This window comes from Protobothrops mucrosquamatus, unplaced genomic scaffold (assembly GCF_001527695.2).
Source record: "Protobothrops mucrosquamatus isolate PMUCROS unplaced genomic scaffold, P.Mucros_1.0 scaffold6, whole genome shotgun sequence".
Classification (NCBI taxonomy): Eukaryota; Metazoa; Chordata; class Lepidosauria; order Squamata; family Viperidae; genus Protobothrops; species Protobothrops mucrosquamatus.
The window spans coordinates 2,222,818-2,248,254 of NW_015386393.1; the positions used below are offsets into that span (position 1 = coordinate 2,222,818).

At 41.3% G+C, this 25,437-nt stretch overlaps 1 protein-coding gene across 1 annotated transcript in view; it reads right to left on the reverse strand.

Moving 5' to 3' along the window:
* The window catches only part of ARHGEF18 (Rho/Rac guanine nucleotide exchange factor 18), a 71,630-nt gene that overhangs the window by 37,862 nt on the left and 8,331 nt on the right, over window positions 1–25,437 (reverse strand). The window contains exons 3-8 of the mRNA XM_029282976.1: window positions 18,266–18,383; window positions 16,955–17,012; window positions 16,491–16,535; window positions 15,581–15,661; window positions 14,049–14,154; window positions 13,132–13,288 (exon numbers count right to left, since the gene is read on the reverse strand). Coding sequence (XP_029138809.1) covers window positions 13,132–13,288; window positions 14,049–14,154; window positions 15,581–15,661; window positions 16,491–16,535; window positions 16,955–17,012; window positions 18,266–18,383 — 565 coding nt within the window. The remainder of the gene's footprint in view (window positions 1–13,131; window positions 13,289–14,048; window positions 14,155–15,580; window positions 15,662–16,490; window positions 16,536–16,954; window positions 17,013–18,265; window positions 18,384–25,437) is intronic.

Below are 25,437 nucleotides of genomic sequence, written 5' to 3' on the forward strand. Positions count from 1 at the left end.
CCCAGGCAGCCCAGCAGCGACATGGCGGCCACGTCCTCTGCCTGCGCCCCGCAGCATCAACTGTGCACGATGGGGCGTGAGGGCAGAGTCTTGTCCATGCTGCCTGGCTGCCATGTCCTTGGCTGTGCTGCTCTGCATGGGCCACGCTCGGGGGCGACTCTCCTCCAGGGGGGCTACTGGTGAGGAGGGGGTCACGGGGGGAGGCGAGGCTGGGGCAACGGCACGTGTGCCCACAGAGAGAGCTCCGAGTGCCGCCTCTGGCACGCGTGCCATAGGTTCGCCGCCACTGTTCTAAGCACATGAAACTGTCCTAGACTGAATTCAGACCATTGGTCCCTTCCAGCTTTAAATTTATTCTTACTAATTGTAGTTCCCCCCAAAAAACAAGACGCAATGGATGGAAACTAAACAAAGAGAGAAGCAACTAGAACTGAAGAGAAATTTCCTGACAGAACAATTAATCAGTGGAACAACCTGCCTCCAGAAGTTGTGAATGTTCCAACACTAGAAGCTTTTAAGAAGAGACTGACAACCATTTGTCTGAAATGGTATAGGGTTTCCTGCCTGAGCAGGAGGTTCGACTAGAAGACCTCTAAGGTCCCTTCCAACTCTATTATTATTTATTATTATAAAATCCAAGGCAAGTAATTTAATTGGAAATACCAGAGTCTAAAACTAGGATCTCCTCCATGTAAAGTTGATGCTTCACCAGTACTCAGACCATCTTTTTAAACCCCTGCAAGCAGCTGGAATTATAGCAAAATTCTATCTACTAAAAAATTTGTTGTTACAGCATGATGTCAAGTGGGCTCTCTCTCTCCTAGTTTTCATGCTGATCATGGAACAGCAAGGAGCAGCAGCAGAAGCTGGGAGGTGGCAAGACTGAAAAAGGCCACCTGAATTAGTTTACGCACTGTCTGAACAATATTACACCCCGATATTAACTCTGCTGTAACTGGCAATGGATACCCAGTCTCCAGGGTAGATAAGAGGACTTTTCCAGACCACAGACTGACAAGTTTTTAAGTAAAGCTCAGGACCTTAAATTAGTATAACCTCTGTGTTCAAGACAGATCCATGTGGAAACAGAATGATCCAGATATACAGTATAGCCTATTAGTAACCACTGCCTTTAAAACCGTCAAAGTCGGTTTTTGCTTCTCTGGTTTTGCTCAAGAGTTGCCAAATGCTGGCTGAATACCGCCCTCCTCTCCTGCAACAGACGTCAAATTCAGAGGTTACAGTTTCCAAGGCAAATTGAACCAGATTACATAATTCACACAAGATATAGCCCAATAAATGGCAGCCCTTTCACACTCCAGCAACCGCACACCATGTCCTTGCAACAAACAGGCTGAACTGGCTAAGAAGAGTACAACTTAAAGACTCAGCTTTAAGTTAGCAGAACTGTTTGGGCTACAGCACAAGGAAGCAAAGATTTCTGCTAAACTCAGAGCCTCCTCTATTCCGGAGCCATTTGAGCAGATGGAAAATGTACAGGAACTGATGAAAAACCTTATTTGGCTAAGATCACCATTTCTGTGCAAGCATAAGAGAAAACCAAAAGCTGTTTCTTTGTGATTTCTGCTTGGAGGAAAGTTTTCCTTTCCACAGAAGACCTTAAGCAAAGAGACATTTACAAATCTGGGTGCAATGTAAACAAAAGCAGCTGATTACAGTCATGAAAAAAGTCTTCATTCCTCCCTACCACAAAATATAAATATGTAAAGCTGTTGCTGCACCCCTTAGTTCAATAATGACTGCACTTATTAGGTAACACCACCCCCCACACTGCCTGCCAGAGGGAAAGAAGTTTTATTTGCCTGGAATGGCCTCTGTGGACACTACCTTTTTTACTTCCTTTAAATCTTTTCACAAAAATAGTCATTTTATTTTGTCTCCTCTTTGGCCAAAATCCAACTTTATTGTACATCACTGAAACATGGCAAACAGGTAGTCCTTGACTTACAATAGTTTGTTTAGTGACCGTTCAAAGTTACAACAGCACTGTTATGATCGTTTTTCACATTTACGACCTTTGTGGCACTCTCGTGATCAGGTGATCAAAATTCAGATGCTTAGCAACTGGTTCATACTTACGGCGGATGTAGTGTCCCAAGGTCATGTGATCCCCTTTTGCGATATTATTCTGACAAGTAAAGTCAACGGGGAAGCCAGTTTCACTTAACAACCGGGCTACTAACTTAGCAACTGCAGTGATTCACAATGACAACTGAGGCAAGAAAGGTCACAAAATGGGGCAAAATTCACTCAACAAATGTCTCGCTTAACAAGAGAAATGTTGGGCTCAGTTGTGGTTGTAAATTGAGGAGTACCTGTCTTCTCCCTGGTCATCTGCCCTTTGTTGAAACCTTTTGGGATCCGTATCTGACCTTTCTCTTCTACCGTGGACAGCGCTGAGCACTCTGGCGAGGTCCTGTGTCAACAGCTGAAGCAGCAACAGAAAGACCAAACGGGAGCTGAATCACAGCCTCTCAAGGCCTGCCAGGCACCGAAGTCTTCAAACGTCTCCCTGAGTAGAAGTCCTTGTACTTCTCTTCCCAATATCTTCACCTTCAACTCCCACTTCTGACCTAAACAGCCATTAGAATGACTTCAAAGAAGTACAGAATGAGACACCAGGAACAAAAATAACCACAGTGACCTCACCCTGAAAGGTATTTGAAGTATCTAGGAAGTGGAAATGCTGAAAAGCAGAAACCAACCAGTCTTGCCTCAAAGCTCTGTTCTGAATTGTTTGAAATGCAAATCTGCACAGCAGCCACAGGGATTCTGAAACCAGCACTCCACCAAAGCCCCAACATCTGTCATAATTCCCCAACTCCTACAGTGCTAAAGGCAGAGTCTTTACTGTACATGTCAAAACCGCTTGGCCAAAAAAACTCCCAAAAGACAAACAAATGCATGCCAGAAATGTGTCTAAGTTTATTTAGTACATGAGAAAAGCACCTGAAAGCCCATTGATAGATTTTATAATTTCAGACATGGTGTGCTGAATTGAAGACAGGTGGTCCTTAACTTATAACCATTCATTTAGCGACCATTCAAAGTTACAACGGCACTGGAAAAAGTGACTTATGATCGTTTTTCACACTTACGACCATTGCAGTATCTGCATGGTCACATGATCAAAATTTGGACACTTGGCAACTGGCTCATATTTATGACAACTGCAGCGTCCCGGGGTCTGGTGATCGTTTTGTGATCTTCTGACAAGCAAAGTCAACAGAGAAGCCAGATTCATATAACTCAGTGTTTCTCAACCTTGACAATTTTAAGGCATGTGGACTTCAACTCCCAGAATTCCACAGCCAGCATTGCTGGCTGTGGAATTCTGGGAGTTGAAGTCCACATGCCTTAAAATTGTCAAGGTTGAGAAACACTGATATAACTACTGTGTTACTAACTTAACAGCTCCAGTGATTCACTTAACAACGGTCGCAAGAAAAATTGTAAAATGCAGCAAAACTCACTTAACAACTGTCTTGCTTAGCAACAGAAATTTTGGGCTCAGATGTGGTCATAAATTGAGAGCTACCTGTATACCCGTGTGGGAAGTTTCCCAGTAAGAAAATTAACTCAAGACAAAAAAAAAACACAGGCTATTGGGACCAAAATATATTTGAGAATATCTCTTTGTCAACAGAAGATCTCTAAAGGGACACGTATTTATATCTCCTAAAAAGAACCCCCATTAATATACAGCATTTTAAAAACACTTACCATAGTACATCCACCCAGGGATTAAGGAAATAAACACGTATACAGCCACTGTTTGTTTAGCATTATGTTCAAAGGATAATTGGTTTGTTGTTCATTTAATATACCAGAATTATTAATGAGGATTTGTTTTTGGCTCATGAAGAAGCAAATTCAGATGTAACACATTTTTTTTAAAAGGGCAGAAAATTCTTGGTTTCTACAGCACTCCTGCTAGCAGGAATTTTTTTACTGATTTATCAGAAAATAAATATAAAGGAAAATAAAAATAGTGGAAAACTAAAGGAGGGAAAAAGGAAGGAAGTAAAAATGTGGGGTAGAGGGGGAAAGAAGAAAAAAGCATTGACTTCTGACTCTTTTTAGCACAGTAGAAAATAATATTATAGCTTCTACTTTTTATTGATTTATCAGAAAATAAATATAAAGGAAAATAAAAATAGTGGAAAACTAAGGGAGGGAAAAAGGAAGGAAGTAAAATGTGGGGTAGAGGGGGGAAAAAGAAGGAAAAAGCATTGACTTCTGACTCTTTTTAGCACAATAGAAAATAATAACATTACAACTTCTACTTTTTCCTTTTACACAGTAATATATACTAGCCATTTCTATAACAACTTATCTAATCAGCAAAATCAAAATCAAAGTTTCATTTTTTTTTCATCACAAGCATAAAATCTGGAAGCAATTTCCAAAGCAACGAGCCAAAAATGAACCTGCAGCAAACACTTGCCTATTTCCTCAAATTTCTTATCTTTATGTATGAGCTGGACTGATACACTAACACAAAATTGCTCTGTTGGAAACTTTACGACATTGCAAGATATCACAACCTCTTTTAAATGAAATTTAAAAATGATATATTCAACTTCTGGTAGTACATGTAGTCCGGTTTTTTAAAAAAATGACTTATAACCAGTCCTCGCACTTACAACTCATGCAGCATCCCTACAGTCACATGGTTAAAATTTGGGTGCTGGCAACCAGCATGTATTTACTATGATTGCAGGTCAGGTGACCACCATATGCAATCTTTCCAGCTAGCTTCTGACAAGCAAAGTCAATGGTGGAAGCCAAATTCACTTAACAACTTTGTGATTCATCATGGCAAAAGAATGCATAAAATTGGAGGTCACTCAACCACAGCCTTGCTTAGTAATGGAAACTCTGGTCTAAATTGTGGTCATAAGCTAAGGACTCCCCATAGTGTACTGTTTTTCTTTTTTTTAATCCTTGTGAGCTGCCCAGAATTATTGACAAGTGGGCAGCACTAGAAATTTAGACTGTAAATAAAGTATAAATAGAACCAGGTCTGAAAGATCAACCTGGCTATTAGATGTAGTCCTTTTTTCTCAGCCACCATACACTCATCTCTAAACACAAATTATTTTGTAGAGAGAAGACAATGCAGGACAAAAATTCTTTAAGAAGCTTTCAGTTTGAGAAACATCAAGCACCAGAGACATCAAACAGAAATACTTTTAGGAATCTCTTTCCTATTTCACCTGGCATGTAGTAATCCTGGTTATTTAAGTGGGAGGACAGTGAGGTGAGACATTGATCCTTCTAATTTGACTGTTTTCATTTTTGTATAGCCTTTCTTTCTGAACCTTCTTAAAGAGCAGCCTCGGGCTCATTACACAAGCATAATTTTCTTGGAGAGATTTTCTACACAGGCTTTCCCTGGTATCTATCTAATTCCTGTTGTATAAACACTGGGAGGGCATGTTTATAAAGTGAGATTAACAGGCATGAAAAATTATCTGCCTGAAAGGCCTGCTGGGAAAAAAACAGGGTGTGCCAAGGCAAATGTCTCCATTTCCAGGTGAACCAAAAGTTAAAGCTCAAAGACTTGTCTAGTTGTGGCACAGCTTCTTATGCAAAGTTTGTGGCTGAATGAGTGAGTCACAAGCAACTGGATTTCAACGTTCTGACCCCAGTGCATCTATCCTACAGGATGCCTGAGAGCAGAGGGGGGAAAGTTTAATTTTTTTTCATTATATTTATATCTGAGAGCTCCAGACAGCTTACATTAGGATCTCTTTTCACTCCAACACTTCAGCAGACCTATGATATGCTGAAAGAATGATCCAAGTCACCAAAAGTTACAACAGCTGAAGCTGGAGGTGAACCCACATTTCCCCAACCCTAACGCAGTATTTTGATCACCATACCAAATTGGCTTGAAAAATTAGCTTGCTGCTGGGCACCCCTCCATAGCAAACTCTAAACCTACCTTAGCAAATAAGATCCAGGGACAATTTTCAAAATATCTCCTTTTACACAAACTCAATATTCCTATTTTAACACATTATTGCCTACATATGAAAAGCTTCCCAGGATATCTTAGAAAAAGTCATCCTTAAGCTGACCCATAAGATTCACCTTGCAAATAAATTACAGTCCACAAAATAATAAATCTGATGCCTAATGCTAAATTAGTGCTTAGTCTCTCTCTTTCTCTCTAACTGATTCTTGCTCAAGGCAACTAGCCAAATGATTAATTACATGATAATACAGGTAATCATTTCACTGTTTCTCTTTGGTGGAACCTTCCAGCAATTTGACCTTTGTACTAAACATCTTAGCTATTTAATTAAAGATACAATACCACAGTTTAGTTTCAGCAGCTGATAGGCCCACAGCCATTGTGGCTTTGAAGCCCATTCAAGTAATGCCTTACCATTAAACTCAACTGAAGGAAGGAAAAGTTAGAGACACCTATAATCAAGAGATAACATACAGTAGTACTTTGTACCACAGCTCAAGATCCAAACATAGCATGCAATCACCACTATAATTTAAGCCTTGTGCAACAAGTTCATAATTTAAAGTACTTAGAAATTGTAGCAGCTGAAGCACTCCTGCCAATTGGCATAGCTGGGTCTTCGTATACAAGTGGTCCTTGACTTATGAAAATTGACTCAAAATTTCTGTTGCTAAGTGATACAGTTGTTAACTGAGTTTTGCCCCATTTTACATCCTTTCTTGCCACAAATAAATTGCAGTTGTTAAGTAAATAACACAATTGTTAAGTGAATCTGGCTTCCCCAATGACTTTGCTTGTCAGAAGGTTGCAAAAGTGATCATATGATCCCAGGACACTGCAACCATCATAAATATTAGTCAGTTATCACACGTCTGCATTTTGATCATGTCATCTTGGAGATGGTGCAACGGTTGTAAGTGTGAAAAAATGGTCAATAAGTCAGTTTTTTCAGTGCCGTTGTAACTTCAAACAGTCACTATATGAAGCATTGTAAGTCGAGGACTATTGTACTACTATACATTCCTCCCCTCCTCAGCCATTTTTCCATCCTCCACCTAAAGCAGGGGTAGGCAACCTTGGCTCTTTTATGACTCGTGGACTTCAACTCCCAGAATTCCTGAGCCAGCCAAGCTGGCTCAGGAATTCTGGGAATTGAAGTCCACGAGTCATAAAAGAGCCATGGTTGCCTACCCCTGACCTAAAGGAATTGTATCTTTAAGAATCTGATGTACATCAATTGATCTCAAGACTTCCAAAAGATATATGAGTGCCATCTTGTTCTTACGGCAGAAAGCTCAGGAAACAGCTGTTAAACTTGCTGTATATGTTTAAGTTCTAAGACAGTGATGGCGAACCTTTTAGAGACCGAGTGCCCAAAAACCGGCCCACCCCCTGGCCCGCCCCCGCTCCGCCCACTCGCAGGGCCACTCACCACAGATCGCCCAGGTAGCCTTGCAGCGCCATGGCGGCCACGCCCTCTGCCCGCACCCCGCAGCATCATCTGCACGTGATGGGGCTTTGTGTAGGCTATGCCTGGGGGAGCCTCTCCTCTGGGCAGGCTGCTGGTGAGGAGGGGGTTGCGGGGAGGCGGGACTGGGGCAACGGCACCCGTGCCCACAGAGAGGGCTCCGTGTGCCACCTCTGGTACGCGTGCCATAGGTTCGCCACCACTGTTCTAAGAGCTTCTATTCTTTCCCCCCAAATGAGGGGAAAAGGGAGAGGTTAGCTAGGCAAACAGAAAGTATCTTTTTTGCACTTCTGCCAGTGGAACTCAAACTTAGAACTTGCAGCAGGAAAGCTTTTCTCTCCCTGTCCCAAAAGTGCTTTTCCAAAAGGCAACTGGACTTCCTTGGTTTCTTTCCCTTGAAAACATTTTGCTTCTCATCCAAGAAGCTTCTTCAGTTCAGTTTCCTGGATGAGAAGCGAAATGTTTTCAAGGAAAAAACCCAAGAAAATCCAGTTGTCTTTTGGAAAAGCACCTTTGGGACCACCATGACCTGGATGATTGAGAATCTCCATAGACATCTTTCCCTCCCTTAATAGAACCCAAGAGAAGTACAAGCAAGCCATCTGCTCAAGGGATTATAAGAGTTTGGAGTGCTTGTTCCAATTTTTCTCTTCTACGGTTTTCCAAATATTATAATTTCCATAAGAAAATCAGAAAACCTGTTTTCAAAAATATCAGATGATTGGCAAATATCTTGAGGTATTCAGGTGTCACTGAATGCTGTCACTGCAAAAAAGTATGAACCTAATTGCCACTGGCTTTGCGTACACATACAATAACAGTATAGCCACAGACTAAAGGTTGTTGGCAGCACAACGATGAATGTTCTGGCTACGGGTGTTTGTGCACCTTTTGAAGATTTTCTCAGTGGAATCTTTTCATCTCCTCGCAGGCTGAGAATTTATGCAATCTGTTCAGCTTTGCACTACTGTAAGAGCTACGTGTCCACTAACACACATCATTCCATTTAACTGTAGGATAGAATTGCTGGGCCAACCTACCAAAAGCAACACGTTTCCTTTTCAGTTTATTATTATTGTCACAATTTTAATACTGCCCTTCTGCTAAAACCATCATGGCAACATATGAGCAATCAAATTTGAACATTTATAAAAAATTGTAATAAAATGTTTAGAAAACCACTACATTTAAGAAGTCATTAAAAATGGTAGTCAACAAAATCTTGAAAGAACATTTAATGCTGGCCAGAAATAGCTATCAGAAACAACCCTGTCAGCAACACTGACAAGGCAAGCTACTATAGAGCAAACCCCATTCCTTTCTAGCACAGGATGTTACTAGCTCAGAGAACACCACACTTCAGCCCTGAGTTATATATACTCTCTTCTATTGGTACAGTTGCCTTTTTCTAAAATTCCACATCTATAGTGATTTCTTTTCCATTCTATTCAGTCATCTTTAGAATGAAGGAATATTTCAACAGACTTTAAAAAATGGCTCATGCTGTGATCTTTTCACTGACAGTAATAATATGGGGGGGGGGAATATCCTGCTGGTGCTTTTGGATTTTCTTGTAAAAGGCTCATACAACAACCTGTAATTTACAACTATTTTAAAACACTACTGACCAATCCCATTTGCTGTTTAACTGGAGATGCAAGATGACTGAATGTGACAATTCTCCTAAATATAGTACGTAAATCTTCCCTATGCTGAATCAGACTGTTGAGTCCCACTGTCATACCAATTATACTGACTCTCTGGGAAGTTACAGAGCCAACCTATTTAGTTATACAAGTCAGATAATGAATTTAATAGCCATAAAATGTTAGAAAGGGATCAGTATCTTCTCAGTGACACTAAGAGAAGATAATTTCCATTTTTTTTAAACCCGAAGATCTCTTTAAGGTATTCTGGATGGATGAAAAAAGAAGTACTCCATCACTTAACAACGGCTGCCTGCAGGGAATAAATAAAGGCACCTTATATCAAATAAGACTGCTTATCCATTGGGCCAATTTCTCTCTAATACTGCAACAGGAGGGAATTCTCTTGAACCCTTCATTAATTTAAATATCAGAGGTTTTTTAAAATGGAAATGCCAATCTACTTGCAGAAACTATAGCCTCTTGGTTTAGTCTATTCTTCGTGGCTCAAGACATTGTTTTCAAAGAAGTCCAGCAACCATTACTGGGCATGCACAAAGTCTTCCGAATGACAACCTGATTTATTCATCTACATCATATGCATCAATTCCTCCATTATTTCCATAAAGAAAAGTTAAAACGAAGAGCAACAGATCCACGAAGATTAAGAACTTGAGCGGTGAAAGGAAAGCAAAAAGCATATACATTTCCAGTTATAAAGAAGTGTGAGGTTCCCAAGGTTTCCACGAGAAGCCTCCCTCCACCCAAATAGCTGAGTGGGGTTCAGTGTGGCTAATACTGACCTCTGACGTCATCAAATGACGCCTCGTCTTCTCTCGGGACCAGCCTACCCTGTAAGACCGTTGTCCTCAGCGACAGATGTGCGTCCTTCTCCTACCCCCCAAAGAGGCCCAACCCGGCCTCGCCTCCTCACTGAGACACTTCCTCTTTGGCCCCGCCCCCGTAGAATCAGCCAAGCATATCGCGAGACCTGCTAAAGCCCGCGGGATTCCAATTCTCCACTCGACTCCGTCGCGTGCGCAGCCCTGGCGGTTCGAGGGGCGAGTGAGGGCGGGAAGGCTGTTGCCGGGATGGAACAACAAGAGCAGCCTTACGGGACACCTCAGGCGGCGTGAGAACGCCACTCCCGCGACGTAAAGGTATTAAAGTCACCTGCCGGCTCCGCCTCAGCCTAAAAGATATCGCGAGATCTCAAGCGAGGCTTTCTAAAAACGATTCGAGGCTTTTTAAACTCCCCGCCCTTCTGGCTCAACTCCCAGCTTCGCTCCTTCAGGCGAACTCCAAATCCAGAGTCTCTTGAGATCGACCTCTCGCGGAACTTCAAGATCCCGCGAGATATCGATTCCCTACCCGTCTCGTCTAAAAGCTGGTTGCCCTGGAAACCGCGTCTGCTTAGTCTTGTGGGTTTTTTTCTCCCCTCTTGTGGCTGAGGCTATGTCATTTATCATAAAAATCTAAACATTTATTTCAAGGATTTTTAAATATCTACCGGTCATTAGGTTTTTTTTTTAAGTCGGGCACCTTTAGAAGAGGAAAGCTATTTTTCCATGGTGGGGGTTGCTGTTTTTTTGATAGCGAAGAAAACGAAATAAATGTACATGTGGTTTAATTTCTCTTTTCAGATCTTTTTTTAGCTCTCCCAAGTTTCTATCACGTGAGATTTTCGGGGAGCAAAGCATGACATGCAGCTTGTCCAAGAGGACAGGGAAAGGGTTTAATGGCTTTATGGGGGTCTAATGAGAGGCTTTGCTCCAAAGGAGGGAATTTAAAGAAAGGAGGACATTTAAAGTTAATATAAGGAGTAGTACCATAAAAAAGTAAAACAAGTAATGTGTAAAAATATAGATGTAAAATTGTGGTTTTGGGGCTGCCTGTGCAATAAACCATTATTTATTTACTTTGCCTAACAGTCAAGTGTTTCTCAACCTTGACAATTTTAAGGCATGTGGACTTCAACTCCCAGAATTCCACAGCCAGCAATGCTGGCTGTGGAATTCTGGGAGTTGAAGTCCACATGCCTTAAAATTGTCAAGGTTGAGAAACACTGGGCCTAACTGAAGACGATAATATGCATGTCTAATAATACAAGCACAATTTCCATCAAAACTTGATAATCTTTAAAATGACTTAATAGTTTCCGTTGCTTCATGTAACTGAGGCAATTATACTATTGTAACTGCAGTATGCTATTCTAATTCACTAAGAGTACTGCCTCATGGTTACCATATTAATCTATTGTTTTTATTAATCATAGTTAATGATCTTGCAGTCTGATTTTCATGCAGAAAGTATTTCTCAAGATTGGATTTGCATGCAATTTTATGTGTGATTATTATCTTTTAACTTTCTTGCTTACATTATTTGTAGCCCAAACAGAAAACAAAGCAAAATTAAAAGGGAAATGTATTATTGTAGCTGACTAGAACGTTATTTAAAATAAATTCAGGAAGTTTTACTAGTTGTTATGTTTTGCCTGCAGTAGAATTGTATTTAAATAGTGATTTGTATCAGATAATCAACCATTCAGAATATGTTCAATGGTACCTCCCAGTTAGGACTGAAGCATAGTTTATATATAGAAAAGGTATTTAGAGAACAGAATAGAACTGGAAGGGACTTTGGAGGTCTTCTAGTCCAGCCCCCTGCTCAAGCAGGAGAACCTATACCATTTCAGACAAGTGATTGTCCAGTCTCTTCTTAAAAATCTCCAGTGATGGAGTGTCCACGATTTCTGAAGGCAAGCTGTTCCACTGGTTAATTGTCCTCACTGTTAGGAAGTTTCTCCTTAATTCCAGGTTGCTTCTCTCCTTGATCTGTTTCCAACCATTGTTTCTTGTCCTGCCCTCTGGTGCTTTGGAGAATAGTTTGACCCCCTCTTCTTTGTGGCAGTCCCTGAAATACTGGAATGCTGCTATCATATCATCACTATTTCTTCTTTTCTTTAGACTAGCCAAACCCAAGTCCTGCAGCTGTTCTTCATATGTGATCTTGATTCTATTCCTCTGTTTATACAACCCAGGATTGTATTAGCTTTTTTGGCTGCTGCTGCACACTGCTGACTCATAGTCATGTGATCGTCCACTAGGACTCCAAGGTCCCCCTCACAGTTGCTGTTTTTGAGCCAGGTCTCGCCTAATCTGTACTTAAACCTTTGGTTTTTTTTATGCCTAAATGTAAAACTTTGCTTTTCTCCACATAAAAACTCATTTTGTTGGATTGGGCACATTGTTCAAGTTTGTCAAGATCTTTTTGGATCCTGAGCTTGTCTTCGGGGTGTTGGCTATTCCTGCCAGTTTGGTGTCATCTGCATTTACCAAAATTTAGTCAACAGGCCAAAAGTTAATGAATATAGTACAAGTTTTCCTGCAGACGAACAAAGCATATGCATGCACATAACCAAAAACTTTGAACTAAATACTAAAAACACTTTCAGTGCAAAGCAATGTCAGAATAGGAAGTGGCTACCTTAAGTACAGGTAGTCCTCAATTTACAACAACTCATTTAGTGACCATTCAAAATTACAGTGACACAAAAAAATGACTTATGGCCGTTTTTCACAGTTATGACCTTTGAAGCCTCCTCATGATCATCTGATCAAAATTCAGATGCTTAGCAACTGGTTCATACTTATGTCCCAATGTCATGTGAATCCCTTTTGCGACCTTCTGACAAGCAAAATCAACAGGGAAGCCAGATTCCCTTAACAACCAGGTTACTAACTTATCAACCACAGCGATTACTTAACAATTGTGGCCAGCAAGGTTGTAAAATGGGGCAAAACTCACTTAACAAACATCTCAATAACAGAAATGTTGGGCTCAATTACGGTAGTAAGTTGAGGACTGCGTGTACAGAGATGGGATGACATCTGAGATAATGCAGTGGAGGAGGAAGAAAGCAGAACTCATAAACTCTCATAGTGGAGAATGTAAAACCAAGCTGGCCAGGAGACAGACAGACTCACACTGCGACCCAGGAGGGAGCTACTCACTCAGGCACTGTAGCCCTGTTTTGTTCAGCAGGATTTTGCCACAGAGAGAACAACAGGTGCCATTAGAGAAGGCGCCTAGTGCTAGTTCATGCCCATGCAGTGCCTGTGTTCGTTCCTTTGACTCCATAGCCTCTTTCTCCCGATCTTTATTCTTACCCTAAGAAAATAGAAAATGCCATAATGTCAAGATTTTGTACAACTAAATGCCCTCAAACGCCCATTCACTTATTCCTTTCCAATTCAGTTCTTGGAATACTATTTTGCTTCTTTTAGAACAGTGGTTCTCAACCTTTTTAATGCCGCGACCCCAACCGGTCGTAAGTCGAGGACTAAACCGGTCGTAAGTCGAGGACTAAACCAGTCGTAAGTCGAGGACTAAACCGGTCGTAAGTCGAGGACTACCCAACCGGTCGTAAGTCAAGGACTTTCCCTGCCCGGGAGCGCCGCGCATGCGTGGTTCCGCCCCCTGCGCCGGCCGAGGCATAGCTGGCAAGCGGCAGAGACGGAGCAGGCCAACCACCAGCTGGCCCAGCCCAAGGGAGGTAAGGCACCCGCCGGAAAAGGGGGAAAAAATGGCGGACAAAAAAAATGGTGGACAGCCCTTCTTGGCGACCCCCGTGAAATGGTCGATCGACCCCAAATGGGGTCCCGACCCACAGGTTGGGAACCACTGTTTTAGAATATTTGTATTTTTCCCTCTAGGGCCAGAGCAGAGAGATCTTTCTATTTTACTTGCTTGTTCTAATACTAATACAAGTTAGGGGATTGAATCGGACATTCTGTAAAGAAAATGCCTGCTCTGCCGTTGAGGCACAATTCCTGCTCCATTCTTCTTTCTCATGATACCTCGATTATAAACTTCCGATATAAAAGCGTATGTTTCATTGAGTCAAGTGGCTTGTATACAGCCCTCTCACCTTCTCCTTCTGCCATGAGCCAGTGACGCGGTTGCGCAGATTGCTCAGCCGCCGCTTCACCTTAGCCACCTTTTCAGTTTTGTCATTCTTTGGACTCTCCTCATATCTGAAGTAGGGAAGGGGGAGAAGAAGGAAATAAATAAATTTAGCTATAGGAAATCTGTTTTAGATCATTTAACTTCTATGTCTTCAATTCCAGAAGCTTCCAAAATAGTTCACAGAATATAAATATGCTATATTTTAACCAATGGAAATGACAGGCAGAGAAAACCAAATTAATAAATAAGGAGAGCTAAATATCTCATCCAGTCTAAAACTAAAACACCTAAAAAGGCTTTAGAAAGTAAGCCTTTTACTTGGTGCCAAAACTATAAAGTGGGCAACCAGCAGAGCTGCAGCCTGACAGAACCCGCCTTTATTGTCTTTATAATTAACTCAGGATGACGAGCATATGGGATGCTCCTTCCTCCTGCCTCACAACAAGCCTGTGAGGTGAGCTGGGTTGAGACAGAGAGTGACTGGTCTCCTGATTTCTATTTCAGCATTTTAACCACTATACAAAACTGGCTCCAAATCCTCTTAGCCTAACAAATGCAAAGATACAGAACGGATCCCATATTGCCATGAGCGCCATCATTGTACAAGTAGTCCTCGGTTTCTGACTGGCTGCTTAACTATCATTTGAAGTTGCAACAGACTTCCCCAAGCTACTTACAACCCGTTTTTGAAATAATAATAATAATAATAATAATAATAGTAGTAGTAGTAGTAGTAGTAGTAGTAGTAGTAGTAGTAGTAGTAGTAGTAGTAGTAAAGTTGGAAGGGACCTTGGAGGTTATCTAGTCCAACCCCCTGCTCAGGCAAGAAACCCTATGTTTGGACAAATGGCTGTCCAGTCTCTTCTTAAAAACTTCTTAAAAACTTCCAGTGTTGGAGCATTCACCGCTTCTGGAGGCAAGTTGTTCCACTGGTTAATTGTTCTAACTGTCAGGAAGTTTCTCCTTAGTTCTAAGTTGCTTCTCTCCTTGATCAGTTTCCACCCGTTGCTTCTTGTCCTGCCTTCAGGCGCCTTGGAGGATAGCTTGACTCCCTCTTCTTTGTGGCAGCCCCTGAGATATTGGAACACTGCTATCGTGTCCCCCCTCGATGATGGCTGCAACCCCTCCCCTCACAATTGCATTTGGGGCACTTGACAACCAGCTCATCTTTATGACTATTTCCAATGTCCTGTGATCATGTGACCATGATTTACAATATTTTTGTTGGTTTCTGACATTTACTTCCGATTGCCAGAAAAAAAATAACCATTAAGGAAAATGGATTCACTTAACGACTGCATTGTTGGCTTAATAATCGCCACAAAAACTATCCAAAAATGACCACAATGGCTTATGACCATAATTCCAGGCTCAGTGATGGTTGTAAGTCAAGGACTACCTGTATATTCAACACTGCACTTTATTCCTGTTGAATCACAGCAGAGTTGGGGACAAAAATGTAACATTATGCGCATAGATGCAGAGGGAACTTACTCATTAGACAGGAATTCAAACCAGGTCAGGTTTTGCTGGGTTTCACGTTTACCTTCAGGTGAGTACAACACCTGTTTAGCACTGGCAAGGAAACAAATAAGGCATTACAATAAAGGCAGCTCAAAAAGTTAAGGAAAATACTGGTGCAGCAAATTGCTGATCTAAATTACAGTGAGGATATCCAATAACATAGGAACCGCCACCATTTTTCTATTCTTATGTCACTTAATGTTGTGATACAATGACATTAATTCTGACTGGTGGGGTCCAGAAAGAGAGCCTTTTCTGCTATTGCCCCTGCCCTGTGCAACACTCTCTCCCCAGAGGTGAGGCAGCCCCCACTTGCCTGGCCTTCCAGAAAGGTGTGAAAACATGGCTCTGTAGGGTTGTTTGGGGTGCAGAGAGGAGCACACAGCCATGGGGCAATTTAACTTCCTGAAAGGCCTCCCCCCGCCTTATAATTAATTTTTTTTAACATTCCTTGCCTCTTTTAAATTTTATAAACTATTTTTATGCTTTTAATACTTTATTTGTATACCTCCCAGAGTCCCTCTGTGAGGGAGATGGGAGTTCCTAAATATGAGTAATTAATATAAACAGCATTTTTAAAAGGAAGAATCGGTAAATGCTATATACTATACTGCCTGGAGTCTACAGACTTTCAAATACCTTTCTTCCAGTCTAGTGCTTGGAACATAGGAAAGATACATAGCCAAATATGGTTTGTAAAAAAAAAAAATCCAGAATAGCCTATTTTTGCTGACCCCTCTCTATTAAGGTAATATGAATGTCTTTCTATATTTTTCCGGGAGAATTCCATCACCTTCAGGAGCCGTTCTGGACTTACAAGGCAATAATTATGTAATGGGATAATAGATGCCACTTTGGGATGATGATACTCAACACTTACCTATGATACTGTGCTAGCTCCTTCAGCACCTCCTGAACCATTAACCTGTTAGAAAATGTAATTAAATCAGATACACTTTCAGAAGCAATTCCCTACCTCTTTGCTAAAGGGCTACTTCAAGCAGGAATCAATGCTACTAAAGTGTTCCCATTTTCCAAATGCTATCTTCCTCCTAGTGCTCCAAAATTTGAACAAAACAACTAAGAATATTTTTCATCTATTTTTTTTTAATTTCTACCAAAATGCTTTTCTCTCAAAGGGTGTCAGTCCATAAAACATGTAAAAATACCCAAGATTCAACAAGTAGAAAATTATCAAATAGACACTATAAAAATTATCAAATAAACACTATATCCCCAAACAGGATAAAAGGCTAGAACAATGAGCAGGGTTTCTTTATATTACAGATAGAAGAGCTAAGTTCTCAAGGGGAAGAAGAATGCTGTTTCCATTCAGGCACTTACACTTGTTCTGGGGCTACATGGTCCTTTTGAATCATATCCAACACAGGCGGCGCAATCCCTAAAATGCAATTTTAAAAAGATTGGGATATGAAAGAGCCTTATAATCATTCTTCAGTTCTCTATCCAATTTCCCACAGAGTTTGTACCAGGAATTTTTAAATATTTTTTTGAATAATCCACAGGGCCCTGGTTCATATACCTAACATTAAATTATAATCTCTAGGTTCAAATATCACACTAAGCTACAGCCAAACCCCACCAGAGCTTCATATGAACTTAACTACTCTCCAGAAGAAGCTGGAAGCAAACAAATTGGCACATTTGTCCCATTGTTCAACGACAGAAGCAGACAAAAACATTTCCTCTCTTCGTTGCAAGCCCCCACAAATGTAGTGTACAAATATTTTTGAATAAGTTAGAAATGAAATAGAAGTGACTGCTACCTTACCTATTTGTAGGAACATTTTATATTCTAATTTCATTCTTTAAAATATATTTTTTCTAATATTTTTGTGCAGTGATAACAGTGAGATATGAACTCTTACCAGTAGACAGGCATAAAACTATACTTAATATCTCAGGAACACATTGATTGTTCTTTTTTTATAAAATAAAAGAATTTAAAACTTGCCTAGCTTTATAGCTGAAGAATTTACATATCTTGTACAAGGCATGGAAAGTGTTCAGATTTTAAATTTGCTTCTTCCCTCCCAATTATTTTTATAGCTTAATCCAGTGGTGGCGAACCTATGGCACGGGTGCCAGAGGCGGCACTCAGAGCCCTCTCTGTGGGCACGCGCACTGTCGCCCCCGTCCTAGGCCTTCAGCTGGGTTTTATAAAACCTTTTCGCTTTAGGCCTCCGTCGCCGTGTACAAAAAAAAAAAAGGTTCAATCAGTCAATTTCAACTTTTCACGGGAAAAAAAAAATCTTGCAAAGTTGAAATTGATTGAACTTTTTAATCCCACCCAGTCTGCCGTTACCACCGCAGCCACGCCCACCCAATTGGCCATGACCACCCAATGGGCCACACCCACCCAATGGGCCACACCCACCCGGCACTCGACGATGCATAAGTGGGTTTTGGGTTGCAGTTTGGGCACTCAGTCTCTAAAAGGTTTGCCATCACTGGCTTAATCATTTCTAGAAGTCCATCGATCCTGTCCTAAGATTGACAGCTCTGGGTTAAAAGATGTCCTTCTGTTAGAAAGTGTTAGATCAAGAGCAATATTCCCATCATATGTGTTTGCGTCTGATAGCATCCCTCTTTTCCAGAAAACCTGTTAACTAGCAACCAAAGAGGGCTACTAACCCAGTGAGATTGGAAGTGGGACATCCAGGCTTTGGGATACATGTTGAGAGGGGACATTACCATTACAGGAACATGAGACAGGGGTGGACCTCAGCCGCTTCCCACTGTTGTCACTATCCTAAAAGAGAGAGAGAGCAACCCATTAGCCCTGCTCTCTTTAACCTTGAACAAGTTTTCATTAAGAACATAGTAAGAGTGTGGCTAAACCTATTCAGCCCATCGCCCTGTTCCCACCATGGAACTATCTAAATGGGAAGCCCACAGAGAGAACCTAAAGAAATACTGTACATTTTGTTTTTCCTCATGTTCCCCCTGCAATCGGTATTAGGAGCCTACTGGAATGAATTTTTGGTATTCTTCGATTTTTCTCAATTAACCAGGTGCATTAACAATAATGTCAGCCTTCTCTAAAGCCAACTTGGATATATGGTGTCCCCGTTTCCATGACGTGGGGTTCCAATCTGCACTGGATTATCCTAAGCATTATTTTGCGAGCAAGTGAAATGGTAGGAGTGTTTGCACACCCTCTTAACTCTCCTTTCTTTGATATTGATGTGTAGATTGACTTCTTCCACTGTGCCATTCTGCAAATTGGTTTGGAGTTTAGTTAGAATCTTTATGGATTCACCTTCTGTTTCTTGCTATATTTCTGCAGCTGCTCTGCCATTCCTGTAGCTTTCTAATTTGGCAATGACCAGAGTGCTGATCTAACTTCATCTTATAATGCTAGAGCAGGGGTCTTCAAACTTGGCCCTTTTATGGCTTGTGGACTTCAACTCCCAGAATTCCTCAGCCAGCGTGCCTGGCTAAGGAATTCTGGGAGTTGAAGTCCACAAGTCATAAAAAGGGCCAAGTTTGAAGACCCTTGTGCTAGAGCTTCTTGTAAATAAGGGATGTTTTCTAAGGTATCTTACAAAATTGACATTTCCACTGGACAGGATTTCAGTATATTCCTTCTATCTTTGTTTTCTCTTCTTGGAATCTGTCCACTGGTGTCCTTTAACATACAAATTTCAGGTTGAAATCTTCTACGTTCAGAGACCTTCTCTACACATGTTGTCATACTGCTTTTTTGCCTCTTCTAACAGCTCTCTTAATATTTTTGGTCAAACTCCTTCCTGAGAACTTCGTCTTTCTTTGCTCTGGCTTAGTCCTCTTTAGTAATTTTCACCCTCTGTTCTAACACACCAGTTTGTTTTCTTCTTTTTCTTGGTCTTTGGCAGTCTCTTCTCATAGCAACTTTCTTAATCGAATCCCACAATCCCACTGTTTCTTGATCAATGGGTTTCAGGATTTCAAAGTGATTTGTGATGTTCTCCTTGAAAATGGTGGGTCAAGATATGGTCAGGCTCATATTGTGGAAACTGGCTGGCTTTCTTCTTTAGCTTAACTTGGAATGTGAACATGAATAGTTCATGATCTCCACCACAGTCAGCCCCTGGCCCCTTCTTTGCTTAAGATGATGTAACGCTAATGTGGTCATTAAACCCTGGGACACTCTGTTCCACTTCGTTCTTTTAGCACAAGAGGAGGCAGCCCCCATTTGGCAGCTATTAGAACACACCTCAGATTTAGCAGCAAACCATCATTTATTTTTTTTGGGCAGCACAGTTTCCAGTTTGTTGCCTAAAAACGGTGAAAAATAGGTGTGTTAAACCTCTGCAAAGTTTAACAGACCTATTTTACAATTTTAAATCCTCCAATCCTTTCTCCGAAATTATCTTCCGGGCTTCCAGGTTTCCCCAGTTACCTCCCCCTGCCATCTTTGAAGACCAGCTGACCTTTCATCCATTTATTGATTCCACTCTCAGGGATGCAAGTGTTCGCTTGATGCCCACTTATAGCAGGAGTCTTCAAACTTGGCCCTTTTATGACTTGTGGACTTCAACTCCCAGAATTCCTCAGCCAGCGTAAGGGTCACATTTGAAGACCCCTGACTTATAGCATCGATTCTAGGGGGACTCCGAAGGAGGAGATAACTGTGAGCAGAGCCTCGTGATCCAGGAACAGGCCCAGCTGATCTACAAGGCAAGATTGGCCCTGATTGCCACCTGCTTCTTGAGTTGTAAGTCCAGAAGGACCTCCAGATTGTATACAGGATCTGTTTGGGGCCCCATCCAGTACCAAATATGGTGAAGCCCCGGATTTTAGAAGACCCCCCAACACCCAAAGCCATTCAGTCTTGCTAGGTTCAATTGAAGCCTGTTTTTCCCATCCAGACCCCCCACAGCCTCCAGGCCCTAGAACAGGACATCCCTGCCTTTGGTTTTCATTTCCAGGTTCCACACCTTGAAGGACCTGATCCCACAACTCTAAAATCAGTTCTTTTCATAGTTGTGAAAATTTGATGACCTTTAAAAGAAGTTTACATACCTTTTTACTTAACAGAGGAGTTGATTGTCCCACCTTACTCAAATTTAGTGGACACTTCCAGATTAACAATAGCTTTAAATTATATATACTCAGTTCTGTTTCAGGGTATTGTTTTAAATGCATCAGTGTTGACTGGTTGCTTTTATGTTAAAAATACTGAGGTCTGATTGGATTGGTTTATAACAGGAGTAGGCAACCTTGGCTCTTTTATGACTCGTGGACTTCAACTCCCAGAATTCCTGAGCCAGCATGGCTGGCTCAGGAATTCTGGGAGTTGAAGTCCACGAGTCATAAAAGAGCCAAGGTTGCCTACCCCTGGTTTATAATATTGTGTTGTTGCAAGGGGGGGTGTTAGTTGTTCTGTTTTATTTTGTACCACCCTACAACTTCCTAATGCTGGGAGAAAATGAGGTCCCAATTCAAAAATAAATTACTGACTGTTTCACAGATTAGGACGTTGATCTACTTAGCCTGGATTGCCTTTTCCACTGACAGCACTTTTACATATCAGACAGGCAAAAGGACCGTTGTTACTTGCTAACTAATCCTTATTTGGAGATGCAGAAGATTATACCTGGGACTTTTTGCATTAAGTTTTAGTATCTTCTTTTGATGGCTATGTTACCAGATCTGAGTTATCTCATACACATAAATAATAATAATAATAATGATGATGATGATGATGATGATGATGATGATGATGATAAAGTTGGAAGGGACCTTGGAGGTCATCTAGTCCAACCCCCTGCTTAGGCAGGAAACCCTATACCATTTCAGACAAATGGCTGTCCCGTCTCTTCTTAAAAACTTCCAGTGTTGGAGCATTCACCATTTCTGGAGGCAGGTTGTTCCACTGGGTTAATTGTTCTAACTGTCAGGAAGTTTCTCCTTAGTACTAGGTTGTTTCTCTCCTTGATTAGTTTCCACCCGTTGCTTCTTGAACTGCCTTCAGGCGCCTTGGAGAATAGCTTGACTCCCTCTTCTTTGTGGCAGCCCCTGAGATATTGGAACACTGCTATCATGTCCCCCCTCGTCCTTCTCTTCCTTAAACTAGACATACCCAATTCCAGCAACCTTTCCTTATATGTTTAGTATATATTTAGTATAGTTTGGTAAAGCCTCAGGCCATGGGCTTAACTAGCTTTCTGGGGTTTTTTTTAGAGGACGGGGAGGCGCTTGAAGCAGCTGACTGAAGCAAGCCGCTAATCTGGCCATGCTCTCACCGCCAAGTTAGGTGGGTGCCACATCCACTCCATAATGCAGGGCAGCCAACAAAACAGCCAAGACTCACCACATTCCCAGGCTTTTCCACCAGGCCCACGTTTTGGCACAAAGGCTCAGCCTCCACTTTGATCACACCGCTACCATGCCAAGTTTCTAGTCCTGACCAAGACAGAGGTGGGGAGAAATCAGGGAGACTCTTCTCCTTTTCTTCCTCCCTTTCTGTGTCACTCCCTAGCTCTGAGGCATCCAGGCTGAACCTGAGGGGGAATAAAATTGGATCACAGCAGAAGAAACATTCCAAGGACACAACAGTCTTAACTCTACCAGACATAAGACACTTGTGAGGGGTTTTCTCATTTTTATTTTTATTTTGTACTGATCCCTTAAAATGCAGAATTGAGCATTTCAGGAACTCTTTTTTAAAACAAGTAGGGAAAGTAAATTCTTCGTTGTTACGATTTGATTAAGCGCAATTAGTTTTTTTCTGCTGTATTTCTTCAATCATTATAGTAATGTATTATTCTTATAATAATATCCTGAGCAACTTTGAAAATTCATTACCTACAAAAAGGAAAAAAAACTTTTAGTCCTCATGGGTACTGCCTGAGAATTCTGGTGGGTGGGAAAGTTAAGCTAAGCAAGCATGCCGTGAATTGAGGGACAGAAAGCTAATTTTTGGTTTATTATATTTTTGTTTACAATCTTGATATTTAATGCATTTGCCTCACCCAATATGGCTTAACATATCTATTAATGTATTCATCCTTAATGTCTATGGCAGGGGTAGGCAACCTTGGCTCTTTTATGACTCGTGGACTTCAACTCCCAGAATTCCTGAGCCAGCCATGCTGAGGGGAAAAGGAGAGGTTTCCAAGCTGAGCCACGCTGGCTCAGGAATTCTGGGAGTTGAAGTCCACGAGTCATAAAAGAGCCAAGGTTGCCTACCTCTGATCTATGGAGATTCTTAATTATTCCAGGTCATGGTTGTCCCAAAGGTGTTTTTCAAAAGGCAACTGAGGAATTGAAGAAGCTTCATGGATGAAAAGCGAAATATTTTCAAGGGAAAAAAACCAAGAAAGTCTAGTTGCCTTTTGAAAAGCACCTTTGGGATATTCATTCTTAGCTGATCCTTCTTGTTTGCAAATAAAACCCTTTAAAGTTTCAAGCAAAATTATTGCATGCAGAATTAGTATTTAACTAGACACTTCTTCGTTTGCATTGCTTAAGCTGAGTAAAGATGCCAGGTTCCCCGTCAAATTTATTTACACTGCTTTTATAGCATTTACACAAGAATAACTCAGGGGCCGTTGGGACACCGGTTGAGAATTGATGTGTTTGGCACGTTCTCCTAACAAGTAACATAAGATCACTTTATTTATTTCTATTTTTTTTTCTTAAAGAACATCTTTTGAGAGTTGATGGAGGTGTTCAAGAGAAAGGGAGTTACAGAACACAAGTGGCTCTTGAAGGTCAGTCTCAGCACCAATGGGACATAATAGCTAGATAGATTAACAAGAGGATTGTTTCTGCTAGCCTGGATCACAAAAGCCATCTCTGAATCTCTGATGATCCGTTGTGAGATTTAGCGGGGAGGTACAACTCCCAGACCTGATTAGCCTTCCCCACCCCAAACCCCCTTCTTTTATACCTGGCATAAAGACTGCTTAGCGACAGGAGAAGTCCAGTGCCTGTGACAGAAAGCTTTGCCAAGATCCCAAGAGGAGATAATTCCTCAGGCACCTTATAAGGAGGAGAGAGTTTAAAATAGCCCCTCTTCTGGCTGTGCTCTAAAATCAATATTGCTTGTTCAGAGTTGGCAGTGAAACAGGGAGGCATCTACTCACGAGATTTTTACAGCCGAGTCCTTAAAAAGGAATGCCCGGCGTGAGTTGCACACACACACACACACCCAATTCAACAAATATTATTCTCATTCATCACCTGACAGCTTTTCCTCTTTATAGCAGCGATAGCAATTCTGATTTTTTTTAAGGCAGCCCCCTTTTCCTTTTGAAAGGCATGTTGCAAATACCTGTTAGAGACACTTTAGTAGTGGATACCAGCAAGAATTCGGGTATTTAGAAAATCAGAATTAAGTTTTGCAAAACCCGAATCGGTACAAACGAAGCCAAGCGTTTTACAAATTAACTTCATAGGATAGGACGGTAAATCAAAAGGTAAGTCTTTTGGAATATGAGCTCTAAAAGGAGAATCTTCTGCAAATTCTGTGTTCATTTCTTCCCTAACAACTTACGGCATCTTCCTAGCTGTTATTGAAGTGATATAAAGCCTGTCCACAGTACTGTTATTTCAGCACAACAATAGTTGGATAACTTTAGGAGATATAAATCCCTTATGCAGAAATTAACTTAGTTTATGATCACAGAATACATTTTGTTTGGATACAACACTCTTTACACTCTTTACACTTGGTTGATCCAAGAAAAAAAGTGAACCCTGCACTTAGGGCAGGGGTAGGCAACCTTGGCTCTTTTATGACTCATGGACTTCAACTCCCAGAATTCCTGAGCCAGCTGGCTCAAGAATTCTGGGAGTTGAAGTCCATGAGTCATAAAAGAGCCAAGGTTGCCTACCCCTGACTTAGGGGAAAATGCTAGGAAGAAAAAAAACGTATCTTTTGTTACATTTTATTCTTTTTATATTCTTGGATTAAATTACCAGAAGGGGTGGAGTGACTGACACAATTATTACCCAATGAGCTACATGACTAAGGGAGTTTAAACCCTGTTTTCCATGTTTCTTGTATTCAGAACCAATATTTGCAGGTTATTCACTCCAGACAAGCAACTAAATCCAGATCTCTGCTCAGCAATGAGTGATGTATGAGTGACGTAAGACCATATCATTCAAGCAATATAATATCACACTTAACATAATCCATCAGCTCCCAGCAGGAACAAGATCATGAAAGTACATTTGGAAAGTAGATTGCAGAAACTTGCCACTCATTAAAATGAACAAGATCTTGTGGTGATTTAAGACTATCCATAAGGTCTTCTTGGGATTTTATTTCAATAGATATAAATTGAGCCTAGTATTGAGCATTCAACCCACTACAGCACATCCAACATAGGCTATGAAACGGATAATACTACTGTATATCAATAATATCTCAGAAACAACCAACAGATTATTACAACCACACGGTATGATCATACCACACACAAAAAAACGAGTCATCTACAACATCCAGTGTGAAGAATGTAACAGCCACTATGTAGGCTAAATAGGCAAAAGACTAACAGACCTTATCCATGAACACCAATTAACAGTCAAAAGACACAATGAAAACCCCTTAATCTCATAACACATGGACAGATTCAAGCATTGGGAAACTATTAACATGCTATTAACATCCATCAGTACGCTGACGACACTCAGCTGTACATCTCCACCCCAGGCCACCCCAACGATGCCCTTGACGTGATGGCCCGCTGCCTGGAGGCCGTACGGGTCTGGATGGGGAGGAACAGACTCAGGCTCAACCCTTCCAAGACCGAGTGGCTGTGGTTGCCGGCGTCTCGGTATGGTCAGCTGACGCCATCGCTGACTAT